General features: G+C 54.5%; 1 protein-coding gene across 2 annotated transcripts in view; it reads left to right on the top strand.

Moving 5' to 3' along the window:
• Positions 1 to 21798, top strand: part of PSD (pleckstrin and Sec7 domain containing) — a 107185-nt gene that overhangs the window by 60216 nt on the left and 25171 nt on the right. Inside the window, exons 6-10 of one of the 2 annotated variants that reach the window (XM_084633571.1) lie at positions 14885 to 15085; positions 16698 to 16778; positions 17418 to 17530; positions 18293 to 18351; positions 18930 to 19019. In XM_084633571.1, coding sequence (XP_084489697.1) covers positions 14885 to 15085; positions 16698 to 16778; positions 17418 to 17530; positions 18293 to 18351; positions 18930 to 19019 — 544 coding nt within the window. The remainder of the gene's footprint in view (positions 1 to 14884; positions 15086 to 16697; positions 16779 to 17417; positions 17531 to 18292; positions 18352 to 18929; positions 19020 to 21798) is intronic. The other variant, XM_084633572.1, reaches the window with a different exon arrangement.

Below are 21798 nucleotides of genomic sequence, written 5' to 3' on the forward strand. Positions count from 1 at the left end.
GAAGAGCTGGGGAACAGAGTGGGATGGGGTGACAGGAGGGAACGTGAAGAAGGTGAAGCAGGGAGGGGGTTGGCATGGGGAGTGGAGGGTGATAAGACAGGCACACGGGAGCAGGAGGGGGCTGGGGTGAGAAGCAGTGGGAGAGTTTGAGGATGGGGGTTTGGCAACAATGTTTGCAGGAGGGTGGAACAGGGCGGGAGCTGCTGAGAGGGGCATGGGGATGGGAGGAGAAGAACGTTGGAGGAGGGTGACAGGATATAGGTGTTAGGATGGTTGGAGCTGGGTGGCAGGATACTGGGTGTCTGGGTGCAGTGGGTGGTTGGAGGAGGGTGGGATGATGGGGTTAGGAAAGGCAGAGTGATAGGTTGGGGGTGGCTGGAGGATAGATAAAGGATGAGAGGATGATGTGAAGGTGGGTCAGGGGTGGTTGGAGTAGGGGGATGATGGGGTGGTAGGAGGAGAGTTAGGTGATGGGTGCAGGGGGTGGTTATGGGAGGAGGGGTGCAGGGGAGGACGGGGACATGGTCACACTGCTGCCACCTGCTAGTCTAATGAGCAGCATGCTGGGGCCTAGGGGCCAAGACTCTCCCTGGTGTGGGGCCGGACCCTGCCCAGAGTGTGTAGCGGGTGGAGGTGCTGCAGCCCGTCTCCCGAGCGAGGAATCGACTGTACCACTGTGCGGAATTGGGTGAGGGGGGAGTTGGCTTCTCAGAAGTAGGAGGCAGGTTGTACCAATTGCTGCTCCCTGTCGCGGGCTTGGAATCTCCTGGCAGAAGAGGCTGGCTGTGGCATGTGGAGAATTGGGGGTGCAAGCCCTCAGTGGTCCAGGACCCCGATCTCATCCGTGGGCTCCGTGCTTGTACTGGAGCAGGGTCTGCAGGCTCGGCGGGGCCCCCTCTGCGCGAAGACGGGCATCAGCTGCCATCCTCAGCTCTGCTCGTGCTCTGACCAGGGTGTATCTGATTTAGGGCAGAAAATGTTGTCTTGAGTTTGGAGGACGGAGAAGGCCCCCCACCCCGTGGGAAAGTCTCCAGGCTATGAAACCTGTGAGGAGCTGAGGAGAGCAGCTTCCTGCCAGCTCCTGCAGCCCAGCTACTCTGGAGGGACTCGGGGAGCAGAGGCTTGTGGCTGCATAAAGGGCCTGCACTCGGCTACTGGATCCCAGCACGCAGTTCCAGTCACTGGGATATTTCTAGGTCGAGAGCTGAAGGGCAGCAGGAACTTTCTCAGCAGTGTTGCGGGCTGGAGGCGGCAAGGTCAGAGAATGGCAATAGGATTCCTCAGGAGAGAGCGAGCGTGTGATTCAGGCTGTCACAACAGGGTGTGTCTGTGAGTGCACATGTGTGTGACAGACACCTCCAGAAGGGGGAGAGATAGTGACACACACAACAGACACATACTTGGGGACAGGGAGGGTTAGTGACACACAGTCACAGACAGGAGCGCTCAGACATATGTGCGGGGATGGACACACTTAGATGTTTGTGTGCACAGAGAGGTGTGTGCACGCTCTGACCCCTCCACAGAGATGCTTGTAGTCACACATGGAGAGACTGTGACACCCAGAATGGACGCGCTCAGCAGTAAGGACATCGCCACCCCCGGGCACACAGGGCTAGACAGAGAAAAGTGTACAAGGAGAGACACCCAGGACGGTGAGGCGGGCTGAATGAGCTGCATGCACAGGGAGACCAAGCAAGGAGCTCACATGGCAAGAGCTAGACATGCACAGAACAAAAAAGACCCCTCCCCCCCAACCAGAGAGAGTGAGCTGGGGGTGTGGGGAGCAGAGAGCATGAGAGAAGCCCAGATGGCCGCACACACAGGGAAGGAGAGGAGACGGGGTGACCTGGAGGCTACATGGGAGAAGATGGGGAAAGGAGGGAGCCAGCAGGCCTAGGCATAGGCAAAGGGTGGGGGTCCCGGGAGGGCAACAAAGGGGCGGAGGCTGAGGGCCGTGTGTACAGGCTGGAGGGGGAGCATTAGACAGGGCTGCTGGAGCACAGGAGAGCTGGGCTGGAATCAGGGTGCCGCCCTAGGAGCAGGGAACCACGGCAACGCCCTGGCACCAAGCTCTGGCCTAGCTGGGCTCTGACCTAGGCCTTAGGGCAGAACCCACCATGGTAAGAGCTCTTGGAGAGCCTGGACTAGCTAGCTGGGGCCGGTGGGCGGGGACTAGCTCCCAGTCTAGGCTAATCTAAACTCCATTCAGGGACTGGGCTACTGGGCTGGGCTCTGGCTTGGGGGAGATGAAAGGCTGGGCTTAGAGCCATGCTCCCTCTTGGCAGGGGCGGGTTGGCACGGCCTCTGCCGCTGCACTAGCGCACAGGTGTGGCTAGTCATGCTGGAGAGCCCCATCCCTACCAAGGGCTGAGGACCTGGTCTCCCCCCGCCATGGGCTCTTACTGTCAGGCTGGCTGTTGATAGTAAAACTCAGAACTGAAGAATTGCTTCGGTCAGCTGGGATCAGTGCCAGAGACCCCAGCTGGTAGGGAGTCCCTAGCACCTCCACTTCCCCATGGGTCACACTCCACCCCTTGCTGTACCAGGCCCCAAGCTCTGAGATCCAGATGTCACTGGATTCAGACGCCCCCTGCCACAGGGTCCACGTCTCTCAGATTCTCCACCAAAGCTATCTGGTGAGTACACCAACTCTAAGGCCCCTGGTGCCTAGCTGCCCTGTGAACTGTTCTGCGGGGGAACACCGATCCTCATGGCAGCTCCCATTATTCACAGGGGGCATCTCTGCACACGTCTGACAAGAGCTTGCTGTACCATGGGAGGCGGGGGCTGGGCCAGGGAGCTAGCTTGATTGCAGCATGAGCCCACCCTACCTAACCTATGACCAATGCATGAGAGCAATGAGCCCCTGTCCCCAGAGTCAGACCCCAGCACTGACCCCATGCCAGCCATATTCCAACACAGGGAACAGCCCTGCAGGATTGGGCGATGGAAAGGGATTCTCAAATGGGGGCATGGCTTGGGAAGAGGAGGTCTGGAGTGTTGTCAGCATTTCTGAACCTCCCTCCACTGGCATCCTGCTGAGAAATGGCATTGTGTGTGACCAGGGTGACTTGGGAGCACCGGTTGAACGCCAGGAATGTTGGCTGAGCCATGCCCAGGAGAACATCTCCCTTCAACTGTGCCTGGTGAGAAGAGGTTGGGTAGGTCAACATGAGCGGCTCTGTGCTGGAAGGAGGGTCGCAGAGGGAGTCCCGCAAGGCTGCGTCCCCGCTGGGGGAAGCGCCCGTTTCCTGAGCCAATGCCGCTCTGCTGTCTCCCCACTTAGCAGGACGTAGAGCAGAGCAGAAGGCTGCCTGGCCGGCTGGGAACGCTTGGCAGGAGGAGCTGCTGGTGGCAGCGAGTTGGAGACAGCCCCGAGGCTAGGTGAAAGTGCTACACTCTGCCAGCTTGGTAGCGCGGTGCTGCCTTTCTGGTGGGCCCCGTACCACCAGCATATGCAGGAGGCAGCTCATGCAGCTCGTTCCTCTCGGTTCTTGCAAGACTCGACCGCCTGCATGTGCCTCCGACATGTGCCCTGTGCCTGGCTCCTTGCATGAGCCACTCCAACATGGAACTTCTGCTGCATGCTCTGCCCCCGGGGTTCTAAAACTGGGGGTTGGGACCCCTCAGGGGGGTCGCGAGGTTATTACATGGGGGGTTGCGAGCTGTCAACCACCACTCCAAACCCCGCTTTGCCTCCAGCATTTCTAATGGTGTTAAATGTATTAAAAAGTGTTTGTAATTTATAAGGGGGGGGTCGTACTCAGAGGCTTGCTGTGTGAAAGGGGTCACCAGTAAAAAAGTTTGAGAGCCACTGCTCTACCCCTTCCTGGGGTGGGCGCTCAGCATGGGCCTCTATCCTACCCCCTGACACGTCCTACGAGGTCATCTGGCCTGAATGTGATTGTGGTATCTCCTCTCGGTGTGAGCCTCCAGGCCTGCTCCCCTACCCACATGGGAGCTCCCATGGAACTCTCCACCCCCTGCTGCATGCATGCTTAGTGTGAATCTGCAGGTCCATGGTGTGTGCACCTTTAGGGTTGAGTTGTTGTATGGTGTCACAGACTCACAGGACTCCTGCTCTCTCTCAGCTCCCTACGGTCCCTGGGAGGAACCCCCTTCAGTGCGACAGCCTTTCTCAGGGGTCCACTCTCTCTCAGGGGTTAAACCCCTGGATTAGAGCCTCCATCAGCACACAGAGTGCCCTCTAGCACTGCTTGGTCCAGACTTCCTTGTCCGGCTTGCCCTTCTTACACAGCTCTGTGATGGAAGCCACAGTGGGGTACAAACCTCCAGTAGTACCCTGCCATCCCATTAGGGACCTGGGCCTGTTTTCTGGTTTGAGGAATGGGCCAATCTCTGATCCCCTCCTCCTTGGCAGGCTCTGCCTTTAGACAGCCTCTTCCCACCTAGTGGCCCAGGTATGACACCTCTGCCATCCCCACCTTATCCTTTTTGTCCTCTGTAGTCGTCCAGCATCCTGGAGGTGTCTCAGCCCCCTCTTTGTCTGGAACACATCGTCCTCCCAGGTTGGCCTGAAGACCCAGATATTATTTATGCTCACCCAGGCACAGTCCTCCACCCCCCTCAGTAACTGATTCCCCAGGCACTGGGAGGTGGCAAGTGCTGCCTTGAGGCTGACAGGTAGGACCAGGAGCCCAAAGAGTCCCATAGGGGTAATGGGAGCAGATTCCAACCCGGCATCTGGGTCCAAACGTACTGGCCAGTAGCCTTTGGTGATATCCCTGGTAGTGAGGTAACTTCTCCTCCCAACTTGATTAGGAACTTGTTAGCCCTAGGCATGGGGCAGACATCAGACACAGTGACAGCACTGAGCTTCTGATACATAGTCTACACGAAGTCTGATTGATCCATCCTTCTTGGGGACCAGCACCACAGGAGAGGCCCAGGGCTGGTGGGTAGCTGGATCACCCCTAGGACCAACATGTCACTGATCTCTCTCTTCAGGTCCTGGGCTTTTTTCCCCATGACTGTGAATGGGGAACACCTGGTGGGTATGTTATTTTTGTCTCCCCTCCCCTTCCCCCCCCCCCCGTGGACAACTTTTAGTGAAACCCAAGCCAGCTGGAGAGCAGCTGCGCTCCCTGCCTGTTGGGCCAGGGTTAGCTGGTCTGAGAAGGGGATTGATTCCAGCGGGAGGCTGGCTCCTGTCTCAGGGAAGAGATCCACCAGGGGATTTCCCCCGCACCTTCTCCTTCCTCTGCCCACACACAACCAGCACCAACCACTCCCTGTCATCATGTGGCTTCTTTGTGTTAACTTGGTACACTCATCCGATTGGGCCGCACCAGTACATGATTCACCTCCTTCAGCTGGTTCATGATTTCACAGGCCTGTACCAGTTCCAGGCACCCTTTGCACTGAGCCGAGACTCCTCTCCTGGTCCCTGGTGCCACAGGAGCCAGCACACTGCCGTACCGGCCCTTCTGCTTTCCTTGGCCCCTGGCTAGATTCTTCCTGGCCAAGCCCATAGGCTCAGTGAGCTTTCCCTGGAATGTACTCTACCAGCACCACCCATTTCCCATTCCCATTTCCCTCCCATTTGTCTCTCAAGTCCCGGGGTCCCCTCACTTTTCTTCTGTTCACCAACTCAAAAGAGTGGCCCCCTGTGAATTTCTGGGGCAGTGAGAGTTTTGTAGCCCCCTTGCCTGGTGCACTGGCCCCTCTGATGTTTAGAGGGAGGGACATGGTACTTCTGGTAAACCACCAGCGGCCCCCTGATCCCACAAGGTTCAGATTTCCTGGTACCAGATCCCTTTTCTTACAGGGCTCTTTCCCTGCAGTTCTTCCCCCAGGGTCTTGCAACACTGGGGCCCATAAGGACCCTCAGCTTTTTCAAGGAGGACTTCTTCTGTTGCTCGGTCTGGAGTTCAGCTGCTGGGTTTGGGCCAAGCCCTTGTTGGCTATGTCTCAGTTTCCACACCTCTTGGTCTCCACCCTGTTCCTGGTAACTCACCTCCCCCTTTGGAGGTTCCACACCCCCTGCTGGGTAGATTGCTGGTGCCAGACTAAGCACCCCACTCGCCTGTAGCCACAGCCAAGACCCAAGGCACTGTCTGGCCAGGTCTCCAATCCATTCCCCATCAGCACCTCTGCAGGTGCGGATCATGCACCCCAACCTCTTTGGGGCCCCTTTGGGCACCCCATTTCAGATGTATCTACATGATCTTAACTGGGGGTCTGATCACCCCCTTCAGGGTTAGGTATGCATTGGGCACAACTGGATCTGGGTCCACCACCTTGGCTGTCGTCACTTTAGCCCCCGTCTAGGCAACGAGCCCACTGCTTTGTTTACAGCATCAGAGCCAGCTTGAGCCGCCTCTCCCCAGTGCAGGACCGGCCAGTCACACTCAACTCCAGGGATCTGGCTGCAGATAGGCAGGTAACCCACACCTTGTAGATCTTCCTTGTGCTACTAACCAGGGAGAACATCCCCTCCTCCTCGCCAGCCGCGCCATTCACATGATCACTGGCTCCTGCTCTCTCCGCCTTCCTATCTCTGGGTTCAGCTCTTTGACTGTTACAAGGTCTGGAACCTGTCTTAAAGAGACTCAGTCACCCAAGAGTATGTCAAAGTTGATGTGCTGAAAGACGCCAGCTACCAGCCCCCCGACCCCATCCTTCCTCTGTCTGCACAGGAATCTGAGCCATAGACAGGGTGAATGGCTTTATATTTGGGTCCTTCAGCCAAGTTATACAGTCCCTCAGCATCTGGTGGAGTTGCACCACACTAACAAGAATTCTTGGTCCCAGAATGTCTCCACCCTGTGAATATGTCCCAGTTGATCACCACTTTCCGCTCCCACCAGGGATCAGAGGTGCCTGAGCCCAGGGGTGTCTAACAAGACCTATCTGCTGGACTTGGGGTGGAAGCCTCTCTGTGACTCTTCCCTGACCAGCTCTGCCCACAGGAGCTGGTGGGTGACTGCTTCCTCCGAAGGGATAGAGCTGTGGAATAGACACATAGCTCGCTCTCTGAGCCTGTATTACAGGTTATCTTCCCTTTGCCATGTTAACCGTTTGAGGGCTTCTCTTGAGCCAAGATTTCCTTTATTTTTAGACACTGCACCACTTTGTGTCCTTTTGCCTGCAGTAATTACATCCCAGGTCCCATGGGGGGGGGGGTCTGCCTACTCTGGCATTTGTGGGCACCCCTGCATCATCTTCCTAAAGTCCCACCTCCTGAGAGGTCTCTGAGTGACTCCCCTTCTGAGTCTCCGACTTGAATCTCCCCCCACTCATTTGCTAGCGTACCTGGTCCAGTAACCACATTTTAAAGTCTGGATGGCAGATGTTAGACAGTTGCTCCAATCCCACCAGATCATACACATTTTAGTGGGGATATTTTCCGAGTGGGGTGGTGACCTCCTTGTAGGTGATGTCTGGGATCTTGCATAATCCCGGAAATATTTTCTACATGCATCAGGGTTCAATTCAAACTTAAGCAGTCATGCCTGTTTGAACCATTTTTAGTTCTTGGATTCTGAACATCTTTATGGCCTCAGGGCCAAGCAGGGTGGGGTTAGAGAGCAGAGCTCATCCATGGGATCAACTGAGTTTGAATCAGAAACCTTCTCACAGGCAGTGAGATCGGCATCGAAACCCCTCCCCCATTACACTGGGGCACACTTTGGAATCTAGGCTTCCTAGTGAACTGGGATCTTGGGGTCCTTCCCCACGTACCCCATCGCAAGTCCTCTTTGCCTGCTTCTCCTCCAACTCCAGTTCCTGTTTCCGCTGCTCCAAGCCGTTTGCTAACCTGCTAGCCTCCACTCCTCCAGCTCCTGCACTCTCAGCTCCAGTTTCCATCTCTTTACCTCCACTGGAGGGAACCCAGGTTGGGATGTCCCCCTCCTGACTGGGGAGCCAGGTCTGGTGGACCCACTGCTGCTGCCCCGACTGCCCTCTCCCCCCCCCGGCTACTCCCAGGCTCTCCGGGTGTCCGGAGAGCCCCACTGGGATCTGGCCCTTGCTCTTTGGACTGGTCACTCTCTACCAGCTGGCAATCAGCTGCTCCTGGGTGAGCCTCCCCACACTCAGCCCTCTCTCCCTGCACCGACCTGCAAGGTCCCTTTCAGGGAGCTGGTTCTAGGCCCTTTCCTTGCTTGTTCCTTCAATTCCTCTTGTTTTATCGCTGGCAGCCACTCACTGCAAAGCCCCTCCGCTCTCAGCCAACTGGTGCATCCACCAACCGCCCTCTGCTACCAAGTTGTCATGGACTCACAGGACTCCTGCTCTCTCTCAGGTCCCTACGGTCCCTGGGAGGAACCCCCTTCTGTGTGACAGCCCTTCTCACAGGTCCACTCTCTCTCGGGGGTTAAGCTATAAGCCCCTCCATCTCCTGGAACTGAGCCTCCAGCATGCCTGTCTCTCCCCGTGGGCCCCATCAGGGAGTTCACTCACTCTGGACTCCCAGGGCCTCCAGTCCAGGAAGGAATAATGTAACCCTGATCTCTAGACTGGAGTGACTCTCAGCCAGTGTAAAACGGAAGAGTTTATTGAGCGTCTGAACACAGCATAGGAAACTCTCAGGGCCTCAGGCCTGGCCTCCCTCAGCACAGTACATCTAAGTCTCCCTTGCATCCAGATGGGCTCTGGCTGCTCTCTCGCCCCAGTCAAGAAGCCCTCTCCTTCCAGCGATCATCCTATATCACCGGCCATAAGAATTCATGCAAAACACTAAGAAAATCCCCCACTTCATCAAATCTGGACAATACAATGTGACTCCCAGCCCAGGTGCCAGGAGCCTCACCCAGCTGCCCTGGCCCTGCTCATCCTCCAGTGAAACGTCCTGAACATCCTTCAGCCAGTTTAAATGGGCCAGATCCTTCTCTTTCACTCTGTGTGTGTGTGTGTGTGTGTGTGTGTGTGTGTGTGTGTGAGAGAGAGAGAGAGAGAGAGAGAGAGAGAGAGATTCCACTCCAGTCAATGGGAGCTTTGTGCACACAGTGGCTGGAGGATTGGGTCCTTAATACCGACTGAGCGCTAGGTGGTTGGACAAAGCCTGGAGATGAACTCCCTTCTGTCCTGTGATGGGACCGGGACAGTCCTTTGCCTTTGGGGAACCCGTACCCCAGTTCCAAGTTGATGTGCCCAGAACCAGGAGTGTGGAGTTCTCTGAAAACACCACTCCAACCTAATGTTGCTTGCTCTGTATTTATCTGGCTGACCACCTTTCTTCTTCCGAGACTCAAGCACATTGTGGCTGTACAGGACCATGATGAGGCTGTCCCAAACACACCCAGCAACTGAGAACATCATTCTTTCTGATAGGAAGGGGCAGGGCTTCAATCAATCTGAGTGGGGCATGTTCTGGTGTGGACAGAAAGCACAATGTGAATTCATGCCAGGGATGGGAATTTTAGCACGAACGAGGGAATTGATTGGTGCCTTTATACCAGTATGAAGCTCTCACTGGTGGCAAGACAGAGGGCTGCTTCAGAAGCCAAATATTGTAAGGGGTGTCTAGATTTGGGATGGGGAGCTGTAGTAGAAAGCACCAATTACTAACCAAGGCTGGCTTGACAGGGGATGCTATGGCAACGAGGAAAGGGAGGCAGAAGGTGCTTAGCAACTAGAAGGGGCTGACAGCAGGATTTTGAGAGGGACAGTTGACAAATGGCAGCTGGAGTGTTGAATGACTGACTGGGAAAATAACAGAATGAATGTTCCCCTTTTTTCATGTAGTGACTTCGAAGCGCACAGCTGTACGGCATGTAGGGGGACAGCCAACTCCATGCAGGCAACACCCACACCCCGGACAAACAGATAAACTCCCACAGGGTGTGAGCCATTGCCAGTTATTACAATGAGAACAGGAAGTGGCACAACGGGAATCTGTTCCCCAGGTGCAGGCTGTAACAGGCAAGAGGAGAGAGTACAATATTAATGTTTTCCCCATGACTACAGGGATAGGAGGTGGCATGAAAAGATTCTTTGACCCCTGGTGACAGTTGTAGTGAGTTCAGGAAGTAGCATCACATGAATTGGGTCCCACAAGAACAGTTGTAAAAAGAACAGGAAGTGGCGTTGTACAACTGGTATCCTGGGAACTGACCTGTTAGTGAAATGGTGAGGGGTTGTGGCAGGTCAGTCTTGAGATGCAGCAGCAGAGCTGAGAATACAACCCCAGACTGGAATAGCAGTGTGCTCTGAGGAGCGTGGGACCAGAGCTCCTGGTCGGGATGGAGGGGTGTCATGCAAGCTGTGTGGATGCCAAACTGGAATATTGAGGGAGTTTCAGGTCAGTCTGTAGATGACTCACAGAAGATGCTTGTACAGTACTAGATTGAATATTGATTTATTTTTTAAATGTAGGCCAATCTTCTGGATAAGGTTTTATGTTAATTGAGCTAAATAGTTCTTCAAGCCAAACAGAAATGCTGCTTTAGAAAGTGCAGTTTGAAAAACTGCCTTGAAATGTTTTAGCTCATTTGCAGGGAAAATGGAGTCACCTTGGTTATGACACTCACATCCATGCACATTTTGTTCTGGTTGCCACTGATTGAAAGACTTGGTTGTTGGTTTTCTTCCTTGAAAGCACTTTTGTTTAAAAATCAGAGTGACTTTGACTTGGTGAGGGATGGATTTTAGCTTGTCATCAGTATAGCCAAACTTGAGGACTAAAGAATCAAGGCTGCTGCTTCCAACTTAAAGATAGTATAGTAGCTCTGCCATAAGAAAAAAAAAAAGTTAATTTCAAAGCCTGGAGCATGAATCAGCTCATTTTTATCTTAAAATGTTAAGTGCCAGATAGATTATCTTCTGCCCTAGGTTCTGCTGATTTAGAGCCTGAAATCAGGATTGCAGGCTGGAGATAGTAGATTTCAGATACTACACAGCTTTCAGGAGTGCGCTATCTAATCCACGCTTGCCAGTTTAAAGAGGCAAAGAGGAACCCCACCTATCAGTCAGAAGCAGATGGGAGAAAACTGGAGAGAGATGTGGATTTTGAGAGAGAAAGAGAGAAATTATTGTAAAGATCAATGCAAGATTTTGCCTTCAGCTATAGGCAGAAAATCAATCTGGAGAAGGCAGTTGAGAGGTCACTCTGAGAGGCCCAACAGAACTCATAACCCCTCTGAGTTGGGCTTGAAATGTCCCCTCTTATTTGGAGCACAGTGGAGATGTTGGTCATTAACAGAATGGAACAGCAGCATCACCTTGGCAGCGGGTGGACAGAATCTGAAAGGGAGAGGTGGGTTTTTAGTCAACTCTGAACGGAAAGCACAAAAAGGGCCTTCAGCCAGGTACAAGTTGGAACGTGATTTGCTAGCTGCTTGTAGATGCCACCTTAAAGAGTCAGGCTATGCTTGCTGTTAGGATCAGTTAAGACTTGGCTCCCTGGAGTCAAGTGACATGTTTGTGACATGGCTGGCTATGGGTTATCTGGCTTCAAGAAATGGCTTTTTTGTGCCCCCTACTCCAACCCAGGAATTTGCTCCCAACAGCAATAGTGGGACAGTGTGCGTAAGGGTTGGAAGGCTGGCCGACAGTAGATGAGACTGGCATTGAAAACAAACTCTAATCTATGATATCCATATTGTAGTGCCATGCAATCATTGATGTATTTATCCCCACACCACTCCTGAAAGGGAGGGAAATGCTATTATCTCCATTTTACAAATGGGGAAACTGAGGCACACTCACTCAGCCAGGTTCACACAGGGAGTCTGTGGCAGAGCAAGCAATAGACCCTGGGTGTGTCAAAACACAGGCTAGTGCCCTAGCACTGGGCCATACTTCGTGTGTTGGTCTTATTGTAATCACAGGCACGTAACAGACAAAATTCAGCGGGAGTTGCACCTACTTACACCAGAGCTGAATTTGGCCCCCTGACTCAAAGATCAAGACTAAGGACCATGTTCAAAAATTAAGCTGGGGAGTTGGGGAAAATGGAAGCAAATGGTTTCAGAAGCGGATAAATCCTCCTCTAAATCTCCTTCCACCCCGCTGCACTCGGGAGAGCTCTCTGCGCTTGACCCCTGTGTGGAGCGCGCTTGGCTGGCTTCCAGACTCCCACACATGCAATGTGCACTCGCACCGTGTGGAACGGAGAGGAGTCTGTGTCCTTAGTGGACGAAGCAGGCTCTGCAGGAGATCTGATTCTGTAACTGGCTCAGGAGAGGAGGCCTCTTAAAAGTCAATTAGAGGACCGTAAAAATAAATCAGACTAAGACATTATGGGGCTGCCAGAAAATCTGGGCGAGGTCAGTGTTGCTGAATGTTTTCTGTTGAAGGGATTCTGGATGCTTTTGATTGGGAGAACTTCTCTGTCTCTGGGTCAGTCTGATCTGAAGGCTAACCCTAGAATAACTCTTCTAACATGTCAGTCTAAGGCCTCAAGGAGTGAAGTAGTACAGGAAGCGGAATACACAGGATTGGGCACTGAACTGCAGGTTAGGAGACCTGGGCTCTATTCTCTGTTTGCCCCTCTGTGCCTTGGTTTGCCCTTCTGTAACGTGGGGATAATAGTATCGCCGTTCCTTTGTAAAGTGCTTTGAGATCAATGGATGAGAAGTGCTAAGTAAAGAAGTCAGCATACTGGTTTGGATTATAAAACTACTGCTTTCCTAGGAATGTAGGCAGTTTGTTCCAGTTAATATGTCCATTAAGGCATTTACATTCGTGGGTGTCGCACACTGGACGAAGATCCTGCAATCAGCCCATTGCATATATTGGACACACGCTTTGTGGGACCCAGAGAATGCATGGCACTATGTTGCATGCCTTCAGAATGCAGGCAGGAGCGGGGAGGGGAGGATGTAGGCTAAGGAGCATTCGATGGCTGTGCAAGGAGCTGATGGCTCTGTTCTGTGTGTGTAAGTGTATGAATGGGCCTGTCTAAACCCCTGGTACCTGTGAGAATTCACTGGCCCATAGTTTTTTGGCTGGGGACAGTATTTCCATAAACCATAAAGAATTTCACAGATGAAATAGCACTGGCAATTATGAGGAATACGATTAAGAGCTAGATTGTGCCTTTAGGGCACCTGCCTGCATTGGAGAGGGCAAAGAGGGACTTTGCAATGCCAGCAGCTCCTGCAGGAAGGCCCAGAACCCGCATGGGTGCTGGGGGACCGCACACAGCACTAGCAGCTTCCCTGATTGGTGCATACAGGGTTTCCCCTGGGCCTTCCGCACTGAGTCTAGGATTGGGCCTGCCCCCTGCAGAAGAATGCTTCGGGTGAGGAGGGTGGCTGCTCACAGAGCTTGGCACCATCTAACCCAGTGGTTCTCAAACTTCTGTACTGGCAACCCCTTTCACATAGCAAGCCTCTGAGTGCAACCCCCACTTATAAATTAAAAACAGTTTTAAATATATTTAACACCATTATAAATGCTGGAGGCAAAGCGGGGTTTGAGGTGGAGGCTGAGAGCTCGTGACCCCCATATAATAACCTTGTGACCCCCGAGGGGTCCCGACCCCCATTTTGAGAACCACTGATCTAACCCAAGAGTCAAGTTTGTACAGTGTTATGGATAGTCCCAAACTTACTCTGGGGTGGCACCATTAAAGTACCTGCTGATGTATCCACAGCACAAGGCTGAGGTTACTGGGGTGCTTATATTGGTCCCAGAAAAGCTATGACCTCACCCACTTTGTCTCTCTAATCGCCTGGGACTGACAGGACTACAACACTGCACAGCTATAGGAGCTAGGTATTACTCACCAGCCCAGCACTCAGGGGTTAAGCTGAGCTCAAGGCCATGGGACTGTGATCCAGTCAGTCCAGCAGGGAGTCTCCAGAGTTCTTCCAGCTTGGATCCTATCTCTGGGCCAGTGGTGGCCATAAACCAATGCAATTTCCATGCTCCCTGCGGGGTGCTGCACCCAGCCACAGCTCTCCAGCCACCAGCCAAGCAGCACCCCCAGTTCCCCATTCAAGGGCCTGACTCCACTTCAGCACCACCAGCCCGTGGCAGAGTGTGAATTTCCTCCCTCCTCTGAAAGCTGGGTTTCAGCTCCACAGGGCTGGAGACAGCTGAGTCAGCACAGCAAGGAGAAACCTGCTCTGCACTAGTGGAGAACGGGCTGGAGGGGCCTTTCAGAACCAGGGGCAAGCCCTGGACTGGCATCTCTGGAGAGAGCTTGTTCTGCAGAGGAGTCATCCTCCCACCCAGTCTCCCACAGTGTGCTGGATTCGTTTTTCTGTTGAGCCTGCCGCTGGTCCTCTCCACTGACCATGCTGCTGGGAAACCTTGTGCACCTGCTTAGATCTGCACTCATGAGCTAGGTGAACCTTAGAGAGTCTGTCCAGGGAATCTGTGAACATTTGGCTCTGGGGGGGTCTAAAAGGATTTAAAGTTGTCCAGCTTGTCCCAGTCTGATGCAGAGGATGGGAAGGAGCAAGCAGGTGTATTGAGAAAGAGAGGAGAGGGCACCATGGGGGGTGGATCCCGGTGGCAAGATTTGCTGGCTTCTTTCAGAGCGGGGGATGTGTCAGACACCACACAACTGGAAAGCAGGGCATATACGCAGGGCAAGTCTTCAATTATATCCCTTTCCCTAAAGGTTCTGGCCCCTCGGCCCAGCGGCAGGAGACAGCCTGGAGGGGTCAGATGATGGGTCACTGAGGGTTACAGGTCTGCCTCCAAACTCTAGGTTGGGCATCAAACAAAACCAAAGTGGGGAACACCCAGATCCCACCCCTCGTACTTCCAGCCAGTACTGCGGCCTAGTAGCAGTATCTAGAGCTGAAGCCTCCTGGGATGTCTTTCCTCAGAGAGCTGTGGAGATCCAGGTAGCGAGCTGCAGAAAGGATGGCGAGCCTGGGGTCAGGAGCCCAGGTGCCTTAGCAGGATGCAGTGGAAAAAGCTTTGTTGCAAGACTTACCCGAGGCTTCTGTTTTTGTTGCAGTGACCATCCTCTGAGTCAGCTGGTCTCGGACTCAGACTCCGAGATGGACAGCACGGAGCAACTAGCGCTGGGCAGCACAGACACGCTGTCCAACGGGCACAAGGCCGACCTCGAGGCTGCCAAGCGCCTGGCAAAGAGGCTCTACAACCTGGATGGATTCAAAAAAGCAGACGTGGCTCGCCATTTGGGGAAGAAGTACGTGTGGGTATTATGAGGAGAGGCTGTTCATCCAGGGTGCTGCTCGGTCACTGAGGAGACAGAGCAGCCTGCTGCATGCATAGGTGCTCCACAGGGGCATAGGAGCATGCAGAGAATGGTAGGCAAGAGACAGCCAGACCCAAGGACAGACTGCCCTTAGCAGGAGCTCATGGGAGCGCTCCGCACGACCCACATCTAAAAGGCCACGTATGCCCAAAATTCATCCCACATGCACCATTTACACCAAGTATTACTGCATTCAGGCTCCAGGGAGAACTCAGAATATTGCCCTCTGGAGATCAGTGCGAAACACCTCAAACCTGGCGACTGTATTGCACACACCCCCATCACACTGTCCACTGTCCTATCTCATGTCCCCTGGTGTGATACTAAGTCAGAGGTGGGCAAACTATGGCCCGCGGGCCACATCCGGCCTTTGGGACTGTCCTGCCCAGCCCCTGACTCCTGGCCCGGGAGGCTCGCCCCCGGCCCCTCCCCCGCAGCCTCAGCTCACTGCGCGGCTGGTGCAATGCTTGGGGCGGCAGAGCAGCGAGCTCCTGGGGCAGCGCAGCTGCAGAGCCTGGCCTGACCCGGTGCTCTGTGCTGCGCGGCTGCCTGGCCTGGTGCAGCCGTGCCGCCACCCACCGGTGCTCCAGGCAGTGTGGTAAGGAGGCAGGGAGTTGGGGGGTTGGATAGAGGGCAGGGGACTTCGGGGGTGGTGGTCAGGGGGCGGGGGTGTGGATAGGGGTTGGGGTAGTCAGAGGGCAGGGAACAGGGTGGTTGAATGGGGGCAAGGGTCCCTGGGGGGCAGTCAGGAAGGAGGGGGGGGTTGGATGGGGCGGTGGGGGGGTGGTGAGGGGCAGGGGTTCCAGGGACAGTCAGGGGATAGAGAGAAGGGGTGGTTGGATGTGGCATGGGTCCCAGGGGGGCCGTCAGGAAGGAGGGGGGGTTGGATGGGGCAGCGGGGGGAAGTCAGGGGCAGGAGGTCCGGGGGCAGTCAAGGAGAAGGGGTGGTTGGATGGGACAGGGGTCCCGGGGCCGGGGGGGGCAGTCAGGAAGGAGAGGGGAGTTGGATGGGCGGCAGGGGGCAGTTAGGGGCGGGGGATCCTGGGGCGGTCAGGGGACAGAGAGTGGGGGGTGGATGGGGCAGGGATCCCCGGGGGGCTGTCAGGGAACAGGGGGGTTGGATGAGGCAGGAGTCCTGGGGGGGGGGGCTGTCGGGGCGAGAAGTGGGGGGGGTCGGATAGGGGGCAGGGGCCAGGCCATGCCTGGCTGTTTGGGGAGGCACAGCCTCCCCTAACTGGCCCCCCATACAATTTCAGAAACCCAATGCGGCCCTCAGGCCAAAAAGTTTGCCCTCCCCTGTACTAAGTGCTTTAAAATTGCTGGATGATTACCTGTTCTGTTCATTCCCTCTGAAGTACCTGGCATTGGCCACTGTCAGAAGACAGGACACTGGGCTAAATGGATCTTTGGTCTGACCCAGTATAGCTGTTCTTATGTTCTTAAAATTTCCTCTGTTCCTCCCCCTCCATCTCCATCCCTCCCTCTCTCTCTCTACACTGGTCTGTCACAGTGGTCTGGTCTATTCAACTCTCTCTCCCCTCTCTTTCAGTAATGAGTTCAGTAAGATGGTGGCTGGGGAATATCTGAAATTCTTCGTGTTCACTGGGATGAGTCTGGACCAAGCTCTCAGGTCAGAATCTTTCATGGGGCCACACATGTTTTTAGGAGCCATTCATCATCAGAATCTATGTGCACCCCAGCAACACGGGCCATCTGCAGTTAAGAGCAAAAGGTCCCCCCCACACACAGGCTGGCCCTAGACCCAGCACCAAAAGACAGTTGTAAAGCCGTTCACATCTCAAGAAGACTTCTTCTCTTACCCAAGAAATGTAATTTTTCCCAAGGACCATCTCCAACATGGGAGCCCATCACGTGGGCTGATGTCTAAGAACATGGGAGGACATACCAAACCTTACATTCTAGTGGAGGGAGATGTCATGGATTCTGGACACCGTCCAGCCACAGCTGAGTTTCCACAATCTCAGTCTCCGAGCCCAGACAGTTCTGGGATGGGTTCAGCCGCTGTTCCCATGCAGACTGTCCTACCTGATGTAGAGTTCTGGGATGTGCACATGGGACCATCTGATCACGTGTTCGGTGGGGAATCCTCCAAGTGGATGAAATAACAATGTAGGAGTTCTGGGCTCCCTGTTGTACGCACTGGTGTTTTTCCTGTCTGTTACAAAAAGGACAATTCTCCTGCTCCTTGACAAGGTGGGGCGGGGCAGGTGGTGTTTGGTTTGATGCATGTCCCACTCTTATTCTTCAGGTCCTTTCTGAAGGAGCTGGCCCTGATGGGGGAGACTCAGGAGAGAGAGCGAGTCCTGGCTCATTTTTCACAACGCTATTATCAGTGCAACTCCAATGCTGTCTCCTCTGAGGGTGAGGTACCATATGGCTGTGGCTGCGTGTGTGTTTGTAAACCTGGGTGCAGATTCCCTGACCAAAACTAGGTTAAGCTGGAGTTAAGGCAGAGAGCACATGCCAGTACCTGACAGATAAATAAATCACAGGGATGTTGTAATTATTCCCAAACTAAGTGTTGTAAACCCAGGAAATTCAGAGATAAGGCTTCACTGAAAGCCAGACTTGTTATGGCCTAGACATGCACAGTTGGGACACTCGCCACCTGTAACTGCAGTAGATCAGCACCAGGAGAGAGAAAGGAGCTACTCTTAAGTGTAACTGTGTGCTTGGATGTCTGAGTCCCGTGACTCAGAATGGCAGGGACTTTCAAAGTGAAATAGCCAGGGCAACCGGATGCTCTAGTGGCCACTAGCAGTTGCCCAGATCTCTCTATTTCATCTGGACTTTTTACATCCTTGTTTCTTTCTTGACTTAATTCACCACCGCATGCCTGCATGTCCTCACCTTGAATCAACCTTGAGTCAGCTCCATGTGCATGGGGATTTAGGGCTTGCTGGGTGCCGGATGCCATGTCAAAGCTTACACAGGGTTCTGTAGCATTAATTCTGGCTTCACTGCTCTTCTATTGTGTGGTCCCAGCCCCAAAGCAGCTGTGCAAAATCCCATCAAGTGCAGTTGCTTTGGGGCCGGGACCACACAACAGAATTAAATGGAACTTCAGCCTGCACAGCTGATCTGAGTGGTGCTCTGATCACCTTTCTTGTGCTTGTGCTGCAGACGGAGTCCACACGCTGACCTGTGCCCTGATGCTCTTAAACACAGACCTCCATGGGCATGTGAGTACCTGCTAGCTCCAGCACCCTGCATGCTCTGCTCCTCCACTAGGCGTCTTCTCATCTGGGAGGGAGCAAAGTGGCCATTGTCTGACTGCGTGTTAGCAGAAGGCACCTGGGGTATGTGGGAGCCAGCCCATTAGCTGTGTGGGGGCGTCAAGAGGACGGGAAGGAGAAGCAACAAAGAGTGGAGAAGGCGTGATGAGCGGGTAGAAAAGGTTGCAGGAGAGAGAAGGGCATTGGCAAAGCAGCAGCAAGCCGAGACGGGGCTGAGGAGAAGAGAGGAGTGGGAAGGAGAGGTAAGGAAGACAAGGGAGGAGAGTGAGGGGGATGGGAAGGGAATCACTGAGTGGCCTTGGGGCTTTGAATTTTGACAGGAATGGCTTTTTAAAGCTCCCTAGCCCTTAGCAAAGGGGGCCAGGTTCTCCACATCTCCAAGTGGCCTTTCATGAGATCCAGGCAGTGCTGCTCTGTAATGCTTGGCTGTCCTACCGCCAGGGTGCAGGGGGGCTCTCCGACCAGCCGCTGCTCCCACTCCCCAAAGGTAACCAGCCACATTTCTCTGCCCCTGTCACCACCAGAACATAGGGAAGAGAATGTCCTGCTCTGACTTCATTGGGAACCTGGAAGGCCTCAACGGAGGGAGTGATTTCCCCAGGGAGCTGCTCAAGGTAACTCAGATCGGTCTCCCCAGCTGAGCCAGGCCAGCTAGCGTTCAGGCTGGGATCCCTCTTAGAAAACTGCTTTTGTGCCACTTCCTAGTAAGGGATTCCCCCGGCGCCTGGCTGGCTCACTCAGGCGTTGTCTGGGGCACTGAGTGGGGTGCAGTCTTGCACCCAGAGCAGACTGCATAGGCAGCATTACCCTGGGCAGCAGCTTTCTCTAGAGCAGGTGTTTGCTAGGAGGGGCAATTTGTTGTCCTGAACTATGGCTGTAAATTCGTGCAAAGCAAATTTATTTTCATGTGCCATGGCCTGGCATCCACTAGAGAAACTAACCCCCGTACAGCCTCTTGCACATTTGTAGGATGCTCTGCATCCACACACAATGCCCCAGGGGTCAGAAAACCAGAAAAATAAACAGCGTCTCAGCAGATTGAATAACTGAGCAAAGCTTAGCTGGTCCAGACTGAAGCTGAACCGGTTTAGTGCCTGTGTGGATGCAGATAAGCTCAAAGTCCTGGGAGAGTCCCCAGGAAACCAGTGGCCCTGCATGGTGCCCCAGAATGCATTGCTTCTGGAAGCTGAGCCAGGAATTGTGGGATAGATACCCAGAAGGCATTGCAACTGAAGAGGATTAGGACACCACTAGTGTTGATGCGGAGCAAAACTGACCCCAACTCAGCATGGCTAATGCGAAGGCAGCGACCGGCACATGCTGCAACTGGTTCAAGCTGCTAGCATAGGCTGAGGCCCATTGCTTGGGTGGAACCCTCTCCCTGGCCGTGTGCCGAGGCAGAGCGCTACGAATGCACCATCCCTAGCAGCCAGCGAGCTCTGCTCCTTTGGACGGTCCTCCCGCCCCCTTCATCTACACTCCATCCCACCTCCTTTGGGGTATGTCCTTTCCAGCTCCACTGTGTTATCCTGACCCAGAACAACCTTCCCCTCTGGCTAAGGAGAGCCGGGTGGAGCTACCCCCAGATTTCCCACTTCCCCTGCACAGGCCCACTGTGTTGTACCTCCCTGTCCTGCCTCTGGAGCCAGGCATCCAGCTAGAGTCCTGCCTGCTGTGTTGGCCCAGCGTGTCTCTGTCTGTTAGGGCTGTTCTAGAGGTGACTTGGTAAAGGCTGCTGTGCCCAGCTGTCTCGGAATGGGAGTGTGGGGATCAGGGTTCCAACAGCTGTTGGCCCACATGAACATGGGAGGGTGGGGTGGGGAGTGCACACACTCTCCCAGCCCATGGAGTGTGACAGGTATGGCTTTCCCTCACTGCTAGCTTGGCTGAGCTCTGCTGTCCTCCCTTCTGTGGATCCAAACCAAGCTCGGCTCCCTGGGGCCCTCCGTCTGCCCAAGAGAGCGCGACCACGAGGAGCAGCGACGGGGTGCCACTAACACTGTGCGCAGCAGCACAGGGAGGGCAGGATTGTCTAGTGGTTAAAGCAGAGGCAAGACAGCCAGGAGTTCCCAGCACTTACTTGCTACGTGACATACGGAGAGTCCTTGCCTCTCTGTGACTCAGTTTCCCCATCTAAAACATAGAGACACTGAGCAGGGCGCCGTGAGGCTGAATCTGGGGACGGTTGTGAAGCACCTTGACGCCAACAGGTGGGAGGTGCCAGAGGAGGGCAGCGGCATTAGCGGTAGCAAGCCGCCAGGCAGAGCCTGCCGTGGTGCCGATGGCAGTGATGCCAGGCTGCAGCCTGCCTTCCCCTCCGCAGGAGATGGTGGGGAAGGGAGAGGTGGCAGCAGTTTGAGGGTGACTGCACCAGGCCATTACAGGGCGATGGTGACAGCAACTCGAGATGGCTTCTGCAGGGCTGACTCACGGTGTGGAAGGAAGCTGGCTGCCTCCACCTAGGAGCGTTCGCCCCGACTCCACAGGGAGTCACTTAGCTCTCGTGACTAAGCTGTTGTGTGGGAAAGAACAGCCTCCCCCCACTCTCCCATCCTGGGCCCTGAGCCACCAGCACTGCACTGGCCCTGCCCCTTGCGGGCTGTCTCCGCTGAGCTTGGCTCCTCACCGGGCCCTGGATGTGTCTGGGATGCTGCCGTGGCTTATGCTGCAACCAGGATTGAGCCCAAGGAACCAAACCAAGCCGCAAGGCACCTGCATCTCTGAGTGGCTGCTCCTCAGCCCCACCAGCTCAGCGGTAGCACGGTGCAGGAGTGCGCACCCCACACTGTGTGGCTCCAGTCCTTGGGACAACGTGCCCTACGGCTGCTCCTGACATACAGCTCAGCCTTCCTCTAACTGCCTCTCCTGTGCAAGCGATCCGAGTACATGCATGTCACAGTAACTGGCGCAGGCGGGGGCCAACACATCAGCCCACGTGTATGCTGTTGAAGTCCTTGTGTCTGCCAGCTGCACTGGGCAGCGTCAGCCTGCTGAAAGCCTTACAGTCCCCATAGGGCTAGCAGGAGCCAGGATGACCTTGTGACTAACACATGAGCCTGAGAAGCAGGAGGCCTGGATTCTATGCCATTAAGGCAGGGTGGGACCCCCCCCCCATGTCCCTGTGCCTCAGTTTCCCCATTGGTAAAATAGGGGTTATGATAGTGACCTGTGCAATGCTTTGAGAGTGGCAGCTGCAAAGCTCCAGGGAAGCAGGACAGGCTGATGCTGCAGTGTTCCAGGGGCACTAGTACAGGTAGATAGATTGGTGAAGAGTTAATAATGGGGAGGAAATCTAGTTGATTCTCCCCAGTTCTGTTTTTGGCCCTTCCTGGATTGCTCGGTGGTTCGAAACTGCACATGCATGGCTCCCAGCCCGCTGATCCCATGGCTTGT

The sequence above is a fragment of the Lepidochelys olivacea genome (genome assembly GCF_965140295.1).
Source record: "Lepidochelys olivacea isolate rLepOli2 genome assembly, chromosome: 7".
NCBI lineage: Eukaryota > Metazoa > Chordata > Testudines > Cheloniidae > Lepidochelys > Lepidochelys olivacea.